This window comes from Oreochromis aureus, linkage group 20, assembly GCF_013358895.1.
Source record: "Oreochromis aureus strain Israel breed Guangdong linkage group 20, ZZ_aureus, whole genome shotgun sequence".
NCBI lineage: Eukaryota > Metazoa > Chordata > Actinopteri > Cichliformes > Cichlidae > Oreochromis > Oreochromis aureus.
In genome coordinates, this window is record NC_052961.1 from 3,455,736 (window position 1) to 3,465,974 (window position 10,239).

Consider the following 10,239-nt stretch of genomic DNA (forward strand, 5'->3'; position numbering starts at 1 on the left):
CACAGTTTACTCTTTCAGTGATCAAATCAAATGGGAAATTGCAGGGCTTACAATTAATAAATATATAATAACTGAAAATAAAATAAAGCATCATAAAATATTTAGTCTTATTAGAGAATACCTTTTTCATCCAGTTAAGTTAATATGTGCATGGATGCATGCACTTGTATGTTGTACGTACAATGGCTGTGAGTGGGGAGATCACTCACAGCTAAGTCACTGTTTATGGGTGTGCACAGGTGACACAAGAGTATAGCCCTCCATGAAAACATGGCAGAGAAAGAATTTAACATTGAAATCAATGATAGCAGTAGAAGTATAACTTCCTGTAGAAAAAATGTTTATAAAACTTTATTTTTGGACAAAGTCAATTTGAAAGAGGTTTGCTATCAGATTTAACAGGTGACCAACTTAGACAATGCTGCAGAAAGACAGCACAAACACATATCCTGAAATGTTTTAAAATAGCAGTTAGATGATAGCTGCTAGTGTCTAGATGAAATAATGGATGTATTAACTGAGGATGTGTAACTGTGGGAGCTCTACCAGGTAAAAGAGCTCCCACACATTAGTGGGATAGAAAGTGTCGTTGTACAATCATACAGTCAGACTTTGATGACATTATTAAGGTTACATAAGTAGGAATTGATATGTATGTAGTAGCAGCTGCAGGCAAACTCAAAAAACTCAGAGAAGCAGTTTCATCAACACTCAGTTCTCTTTCTTTAGTCAATTCACCTGCTTTTAGGTCCCAAGTACACCCACCACCACCAGGGGGCAGCAGACCTGAGAATTTGTTAAAGTGTGTGTGAGAGAAGGTGAGAGCCAAAAAGAGAAAAAGAAAGTATGCGTGCATGATCGTGCAGACAAATGTGTGTGTTTGCGTGTGTGTGCCAGCCTTGTTTGTATGCTTGTGTGTGTCCCGACAAAGGCTCCATCCAGCCGTGCTGCAGAGGGCTGCTCATTCCCAGAGATCCTCAGAGCTCCAGGACGCCCAGTCTCTGCGCTGCCTGCAGCCAAGACACAGCAGCCCAGACACGGACACTCACCCTGCTGCTGCCCCCACTATTCTGCTTCTCCTGGAGCTTCAACACCTGTTTGGATTATTAATGTATGGGAAAACAGAGGGAAGTTTTAAAGTGAGTAAATTGGGGGTGTTTGGAGTTTGAAGAGAAGAGATAACAGAGGACCCCTCTATCCTGGACCTCAAACTTGTACAAAAACCTACTGGCTATCTTCAGAAACAACAGGCTTTCTCTATAACTGGAAATGTTTTTAAACTGTTATTTTTAAAGTTTTATGAAACAATCTTGAAGTAATCTTAGCATTTCTTTTTCGTTGATTTTTGACTTTGACAAACAAACAGCATCCCCCACCCCACACACAATTTTATGGATTTCTGGACTTGCTCAATCTAATTGAAAATTTTTGGAAACTTTGCCAACATCAGTTACAAATTGTTGTTTTCAGTGGATTGGAAATTTCTGGGAACATTTCTGGATTTGTACTGAATTATTTGCAGATTTCGTAGCAACAGGTAGTCCTGAACTCTTCTGGTTTGGGTTTAAAAGGAAACTGTCATATTAAGTTTTGCATCATGGCTCTGTCAGTCGGTCTGTGGCTGTGTCTGTGTCTGTCGCTGCTGGTTACTGATGCAAAGAGTGCTGAGCAACATGATGGGCAGCATAGCAACAATGATAGACCTTCCTCCCCTGTCGAACCGAAGCCCCTTTGGATCGGCAAACCGGTCAAAACCCAGGATGACTCCTACGTCCTTGACAAGAGCCTCCCCCTACCCGAGATGCTGGACCTGGACCTTGACCGTAACCGCCGCCAAACCCGTGGTGCGGATGAAGAGGAGCAACAGTCCACCTTTGGTGATTCCTTCGAAAATGAATGGGTTACGACGCCTCAAGTTACTGAGTTCAGCAATAAAACGACTACAGTGGCTGGAAATGTGGTTCATGAAGATGATAACCTCCACGCAAACACCTCCAATGCTGACCATGATGTTCCAGGACTCTTCAACCCCTTTTACCCCCTGATGGAGAGCTCATATGCAGCCTACGCCATCCTGTTCCTGGCTGGCCTGGTGCTGGCAGTGGGCGTAGTAGGAAACATGGCGGTCATGTGCATTGTCTGGAACAACTATTACATGAGGTCAGCCTGGAACTACCTGCTGGCCAGCATGGCATTTTGGGACTTCCTGGTTCTGGTTCTGTGCCTTCCTGTGGTGGTTCTCAACCAGCTATCCCATAGGAGGATCCTAGGTGACATCACCTGTCGCATGGTGCCTTATATGGAGGTGGGTGTGGCTTATGTTAAAAAGCAGGAAGTCAGTGTAATGGCGTGTACATCTGGACAGCAGACTGTATAAATACAACTGTGAAGTAGAAATTTTGTCCAAACTGCCAATGTAGAAAAAGTAAGCAGATCCAAAGATGGGTAACAATTAAGGTTCCCTTTACAACTACTTGTTTAAAATGACAACAAATATCAAAAAACTTTCCAAAATTACAGGTATGTGCTAGTTCTGTAATAATCATCATAATAGCGGCAACTGACCTCAATTTTATTATTTTACATTTCTAATCTTACTGAGACTAACAGCTGTAGATGGTATTAAAGAAGAAATGATGATTAATTCAATTCAATTAAATTCTATTTTATTTATACAGCGCCAAATCACAACAACAGTTGCCTCAAGGCACTTTATATTGTAAGACGCTACAATAATACATACTCCAACAATCATATGACCCCCTATGAGTAAGCACTTTGGCGACAGTGGGAAGGAAAAACTCCCTTTTAACACGAAGAAACCTCCGGCAGAACCAGGCTCAGGGAGGGGCGGGGCCATCTGCTGCGACCGGTTGGGGTGAGAGAAGGAAAACAGGATAAAGACATGCTGTGGAAGAGAGACAGAGATTAATAACAGATATGATTCGATGCAGAGAGGTCTATTAACACATAGTGAGTGAGAAAGGTGACTGAAAAGGAAAAACTCAATGCATCATGGGAATCCCCGGCAGCCTACGTCTATTGCAGCATAACTAAGGGAGGATTCAGGGTCACCTGGTCCAGCCCTAACTATATGCTTTAGCAAAAAGGAAAGTTTGAAGCCTAATCTTGAAAGTAGAGATAGTGTCTGTCTCCTGAATCCAAACTGGAAGCTGGTTCCACAGAAGAGGGGCCTGAACACTGAAGGCTCTGCCTCCCATTCTACTTTTAAATACTCTAGGAACAGCAAGTAGGCCTGCAGTGCGAGAGCGAAGTGCTCTAATAGGGTGATATGGTACTACAAGGTCATTAAGATAAGATGGGGCCTGATTATTTAAGACCTTGTATGTGAGTGATTAATGTTTTTCTGTTATTTTGTTACTGATTGGCTGTCCAAAACGTACATCTGTTACTAGATTAGTTTACTGGCAGCTTTGTTAATGATTCGTTAATTAAAGATAGTGCTGCAGGACAGCCACACTGAAATATGCTCTCTGGCTCTTCGAAATACCCAAACAACTGCATATTACATATATTACACTACTAGAGTATCAGTTTTTTGGTCCATCACACAGAAAATGGTTAGAATGGTCATAGGGACTTTTGAAACAGTATGATGAAGATTTGATCTACAACTTCCTGCTACAGCTTTCAGTTAAACAGAAACAAATTGGAGGTGAAAATGTGTTTGTATGATTTATGGAAGCCCTGAGCTCTGAGAAGAGCTGGCAGTGTCTCTGTCCATCGTCTATAGACTCAAGCAGCTTTCGAGGTACTGATTATTGTTGTAGGTACTCGTTCTTCAAATCTATGCTACTCACATCACGGAGGCACAGAGATGCCATTGCGTTTCCATCTGAAAAATCCAACAAACCACAGAACTTTCTTTCTCCGATTTTTAAATATTACACAGACAGACACTGACACTCACATTTACATCTATGGGAAGTTTAAAATCACCAATTAACCCCAATAGCTGCATGTCTTTGGACTGTGGGAGGAAGCCGGAGTACCCAGAGAGAACCACCGCAAACACGGGGAGAACATGCAAACTCCAAACAGATATATGAACTGTTAATACATTGTAATATATTAACAGTATAACATTAATAAAAAGATTATTTTGTAAAGAAGCCTATGGGAAAAGAATCCTCAGCTGTCTTGCACTTTGACCTCAGTAAACATTTTCCATATGACTTAATGGGGTCTATAGACAATTCCAGGGTGACTAAATAAAACATAATACTGATGTTGTTCATTATGATCAGTGTTAGATTTAGTTGGGTATGCTCCATGAGAAGTCATTAGCCACTGAGCGTGCTTTGTCCTCTCTTTCAATGTTAGGCCCAGTTAGCTTGTCTGTAAAGCACCAGGATGGAGACAACAATCAAAACGCTCAGCTTTAGGCTTCATAACCCATTGGTGATGTCATAGTAACCATGCCTCTCGTCATATATATTTATTATATGGACTTCAACATGTGACATATTGAATCTTTTTCATCAGGTGAGCTACGTGAGATAAGGCAATAGACTGATTTCAGAAACAGCAACATGAACTCAAACTCTGAACTCTGTTTTCTTAACAGAGAATTCAGCAGTTTTACTGTAAACTGTTTAAATTTTATTTTATGGCACAGTTTCCTTCTCTGATGAACGGCCACACTGACTTACTGCGGTTGTTGTCCTCCTCATCCCTGCAGGTTGTATCTCTGGGCATCACCTCTTTCACTTTGTGCGCTCTGGGTATCGATCGCTTCCACGCTGCCACCTCATCCTCCCAGCCAAAGGCTCGGCGGGTGGAGCGCTGTCGCTCAGTGCTGATGAAGATGGTGCTGGTGTGGCTCTCTGCTCTGCTGCTGTCCAGCCCTGAAATCTTCCTATGGCAGCTCAGCCAGGCCGTGTCTCCATCCACCGGCCGGCTGGTCGACTCTTGCACCATCACGCCCTCCTCTCCTCTGTCCCTCTACCTGCCTGATTCTCTTCACTCCCTGCTGCTCAGGTATCACCAGGTGAGACCAAAGCAGACATATGCACTGAACTGACCAACACATAATATCCGCGTGTTGATTAGGAGAAATGGAACATGTAAATCTGGACGTAGATCTTATATAATGATGCTTCTCCCCTTAACTGGTGGCCGTCCACATGTTGTGTACACTGGCACTGAAGAAATGGACACCAATTGGACACTGTCAAAAGACCACCAGTCAGAGCTCAAATGAAAGTAAAAAGCATTTCTGTTTGTTTTCTGGTTTATTGAATTGATGAGTAAGGATTTAGTAAGGACAGAGATATCATGGGTTTGTCTCAGAGAAGCAGCTTCAGCCAACACACAGGCTGGCTCAGTGGTCGTAAATGAAACCACAATCAGTTTTCTGTCCAGAACATTTTAGGTAGAAAAGCAGTAAGATCTGAGTTCCTGAAAGGGCTATTTAGGTGTGGAGAAAAGCTGTTGTGGCTTTTTTTTGCCCAGACAAAACCAGAACGTTCCCAAATTACTAAAAGTTCTCCTCTTTCAGTTTTTACTGTTTTAACCTCTCTGCTTCAGGGTCGTATGTGGTGGTGTTTTGGCTGCTACTTCTGCCTCCCTGTCCTCTTCACTATCCTTTGCCAAATGGCCACCCGGAATGTCAATAACGACTCCAGCGCCACCCAAAAGCAGCGCAACCTCGATGAACGCTCCAACCAGAAGCGTCAACAGCACCAAGCCTTGGAGCGACAGCTGAACTGCACTCTACTAGCTCTAGCTGTTGTGTATGGCGTGTGTGCTCTGCCTGAGCATGTCTGCAACATCACGCTGGCCTACACGCACATCACCATCTCCGAAGACACTGCCACCATGCTGGTGCTGTTACATCACTTCCTGTTGTTCTTCAAGTCATCGGTGACGCCGGTGCTGCTGCTGTGCCTGTGTAAGGTAGGTTGCCACCGAGCCAAAAGGTGTTTTCCCAAAGACTTCTGTACAACTGAAGTCTTTTTCCAAGCAGAGAATTCACCCCCTGCTGTCCATTTCCCATTATGAGAAATGGCAGATGGATTGAAAAGATTTAATTCATTGCATTTTGGTCTACTGGAGTATTGTGTTTGATTTTGGACGTATAGTTGTAATTTACCAAAGCTGTGCATTGTCTGCATTTCAGGCTCTTGGCCAAGCCTTTATGGACTGCTGCTGCTGCTGCTGTCAGGAGTGTCAGCCAACCGGAGCCCAAGGCTCTCCAGGACCTCCCCAGGTCAAACTCAAGGGGGCCAATGAGACGTCCATCTTCTTTGATAAGGCTAAAGACACGTCAGCCATTTTGTCCATCTCTAGCTAGAGCAACAAGTCTGTCTCTGACTGTCGATCATCTCTTCTTCTCTTAGTTTTTCCTCCTTTGCTCCTCTCTACAACATTACCTGTATACCCACCATCTCCTTCTACACGTTCTTTCCATTTTTCACTATTTTGAAAATATTTTTCAACTTTCTGTCTATTCTCTCTTGTTCTACCGGACCATCATTTGTATGATACTCCCATGTGGACTCAGAGTTACTCCCTTCAGCTTCCTGTCAGTGCAGGAAGTAATGTTTAATCTGTAGCAAGATTAGAAGAAGATGGTGTACTTGCACAACCACTTGTTATAAATGCAGGAGCCTGTTTCAGGACTCTGAAAGAACTCATCTCTCTGGCATCCTGCTGCACAATATATGGAAATGTCTTGAAAGTCTTCCTTGGTTACACTCCTTAGATCGATGCTGTGGGGCTCAAGTTTGTTGTTTTTTTTGGAACATGAATTTAAACTCATTTATATGCAACATTAGTTTGGTGCAAGGCATAGAAGTTTGCTGCTGTGATAAGAGGTGAACTCTATAGAGAGCTGAGCATAAATTTGAAATTAGTATGACATTTTAATATAAACATTTGATCTGCTTAAATATAAAATGAAAAACTTTTTGGAACAAAATAGTTTTTTTTAAAAAAAATACAAATTTCTGTAACTGATTGAACTGAAACATTTTATTGACACAGGCCAGCCCGAAACAGCTTCATTTCTTAGTTAAACAAATGTTGCTGTTGAGGCAGAAATAATCTTGTGAAATCCTTTCCTGTAAAATGGGATACGAGTTATCCTGGTCACTGCAGGATGTACATTTTACTTTTTCTTTATCAACAGTTTCTGGCTATGAACTAGTTTGTGTTTGCATGTTAGTTTCTCCAGTGGAAAAATAATGATAATGTACAGAGGGTTAACTTTAGCTTCCCAAATTTAATTTAGAGTGCACTTACACCTGCACTTCTTAATTCAGTTAAATCTGATTCTCAATATGAATTATCTGGGCAGGTGTGACTACAGTGAAGAGCAAACACACCAAAACCCTTTACAGGTGGTTTTATTCTGGTCCCAAACAAACTTTGGAACGGTTCGTTTATGGGTGGGATGATGAGCTGCTCATATTCACATAATTTCGCTCTTTGTGTAGAGTAAGTGTTTAAAAATGCTTTTAGAAATGTTTGAACATTTCAACCAAAAGTAAATAAGTTTAGACCTTGAAACTATTTTTCCTTGAAAACCAGAAAATTCCAATAACTTTGATGGAAATTCCTAAAAGTTGACAACAAACATTTACCATTTATCTTGAAAGTTTTTCCTTCTACATTTTCGCATCATCTACAATTTAAAGAAAGAGTTCGGGTTAGATTATTTCTGCCTCCAGTGCAGTGCTGCCTTTCAGCAACGCTTGCAGCATCTGTTCAGCAACAACCAGGAATTCTCCATTGAACTGTGCAGCTCATATATGCATAATATGCACCTGTGGAAGGAAAATCAGGATGTGTTTAAAGTTATTTCTATGGGTTCTGTTTTTGGGAAAGGATGTGGCGCTTCGTGAGGCCACTAACCCATCCTGAAGCAATAAGATGAAGAAAGTGGTGAAACGGGGACGGGAGGATATCTGAAGAGTTTTTGAACAGGACTCTCACCCTGTCAATACTGAGGTGCTCTGTTTGTACAGGAAGTTCTACTGTGTAGTTTTAAGAGACGTAATCTGTATTTAACACAGTGCTTTCACTCAGACTGTCAATCTCAAACAACTAGAACAAACGAAGAAAGAGAACCATGAATGTAGCTTATTTTTAATGCTAGATGTGTAACTAATGACATATTTGTATGGCAGGAAATGAGTTATTAGTTTTTTGTATGTCACATTTGTAATATTTGATGTCACCATGATGAATTTCTGACCATTGGCTAAGCAGATAGCCCTTTTCCACTAATACCTACTCGACACCACTCAACTCGGTTTGGGTTATTTTCAATTACAATTGGGGACTCCCTAATGTGCGTAGGGTCTGTATACCAATACGGTCAAAAGTCCTGTGATGACACTTGGATGTGACACAAACAGGGTGTTGAGGCGATGGTATACTTGCTGCTCAGTCTAAAAGTTTTTGGCAGACTCTGGGACCGCCGTGTTGTTTTCTGTGGAGCCATTTCCCTCGTTGCCGGGTTTCAAAATTGGCAGTTTTGATTTTCGTGAATGAGTCACTCTCATGACTCACTGAGTGACGGCATTGACTAGCCAATTGGTGGGGTACAGTCTGTTGACATCACGTTTTTCGGATTGGACTTGGAAGGGCAGCCAAGTAGATACTAAAAAAGTACCTGGTACCTGTTAATACCGCATGCCAGGGAAACCCTAAAAACCGAGTTAAACTGAACCGAGCAGATCCGTACTAGTGGAAAAGGGCTTTAAGTGTCTGAAACAACAAAGTGCCAGTAAGAAGTAGTCATACGAACTTTGCAAAATGTTGACTGCCTTATTTCAAGATCTGCAGAACAGCCTTTAAACAAGTGCTTTTTATTCACTATTTCAAATCTGCAAATTAAACCTGGAGGGAAAAAAAAGATCTCCTCTGCTACAACTCAAAATTGTTGACACCGATGATGTTAATCAAGCTGATTTTGTGGTAACAAGATCTAATATGTGGTAAAAAGATGTTACTACACATTTGATGTGGAAGAAACTCTGACAAGACCGAAGTTACCATGGCCGCACAGATGAGTTGGAGAGTCACTGAAATCTTGTGGGAAGAAGTGGAAAAGTATACCACAATCTGCTTGGGTCTAAATGACGTAAAGGTTGTGTTCAGACACAGAGTGGGAGAAGCTCTGCATGTCTGCCACCTTTTGTCTGTGACTTCATGGACTCATGTGTCCATGTCTGTAACAGAGTATAACTCCATCTGTGGAGTGCAGCTAGGCAGGTCGTGATAATGTTTTGACTCCTCAGTAGTATGACTGCTATTGGATTGGTACCAAACTATGTTACAAACAGTTTCGAACTCAACATTTAAATTGCTAAATGTATGTATTCTTATCCTCAAAACATCTCCAGCTGACAGTTTGTTTCAATATCTCGGTTCAAGCTCTGGGATTTGATATTTGGTGCCATCATTTTATGTTATCTGTTAGAACAGAAGAGAAATGTGGATGAACATTAGAAACAAAGGTGTAAACTGTTGCACCACATCAAAAATTCAAATGATAAAGTAAGATAAATTGAAAGATTAAATACTATTTATACTTCTTCCTGGTCTTTTCCCATGTCGTTGTGCTACTGATGAGCAGTTGTTGGAGTCATGTTTTTTTGATAAATGAAAAAGAAAGTTTTGGATTCACAAAGGGTTGGCTAAGCAATGAGAGGATGATGAAATTCAGCTCCATCCAGGAGTTTAAACTTTACCATCGTCGTTTCAAGAAATTATTTTAGTTGTTTGTACTTTGTTTGTTAGAGATAATCTAAATCTACACTTAGTTTGCTCTTGTGATGCCATGAAATGGAGACTGGAAACCTTTCTAAAAATAAAATCACAATAAGCAACTTTACCAATAGAAACTCACAGATTTGCTTCCTGCAGCCACCTGCATGTAAAGTAGAATTTCTTTTGGAAATTTCTCTGTATCATTGCAGGGTCTTTAACTTACAATATAAAGCTCCTTGAGGTGACTGTTGTCGTGATTTGGTGTTATATAAATAAAATTGAACTGAAAAATTCCTCAAGTCTGTTTCATGAATCTGTAAAATACAACTTTACCAGGAGGGCTAACCAACAGCAGGTGGAACAACAGTTATGCTACAAGAGTTTATCTCTTACAGTTTGTTTGAAATTTTGAATCAGTGCGGCTGGAAAGCAAAGTCTGGTAATTTAGCCAATGCTTTTTAAATATGTCACACTATAGGAAACAGACTAAAACACCAC

The 10,239-nt window shown here is 41.1% G+C and overlaps 1 protein-coding gene across 1 annotated transcript; it reads left to right on the top strand.

Annotated features, from left to right (window-relative positions):
* The first annotated feature begins 843 nt into the window (after nt 1-843).
* On the top strand, nt 844-10,035 carry gpr37l1b (G protein-coupled receptor 37 like 1b). The gene is made up of 4 exons (XM_031726139.2): nt 844-2,305; nt 4,703-5,011; nt 5,551-5,919; nt 6,143-10,035. Exons 1-4 carry the CDS (start codon nt 1,598-1,600, stop codon nt 6,314-6,316), a joined length of 1,560 nt encoding a protein of 519 aa, XP_031581999.1. The 5' UTR covers nt 844-1,597; the 3' UTR covers nt 6,317-10,035.
* Nucleotides 10,036-10,239: the final 204 nt, after the last annotated feature.

What these genes read in the sequence shown, in the direction of transcription:
- gpr37l1b (XM_031726139.2), top strand. Translation starts at nt 1,598, where the DNA reads ATGGCTCTGTCAGTCGGTCTGTGGCTGTGTCTGTGTCTGTCGCTGCTG. An exon ending in GCATGGTGCCTTATATGGAG is followed by an intron (nt 2,306 to 4,702) that starts GTGGGTGTGGCT and finishes TCATCCCTGCAG; the next exon opens with GTTGTATCTCTGGGCATCAC. An exon ending in TGCTGCTCAGGTATCACCAG is followed by an intron (nt 5,012 to 5,550) that starts GTGAGACCAAAG and finishes TCTCTGCTTCAG; the next exon opens with GGTCGTATGTGGTGGTGTTT.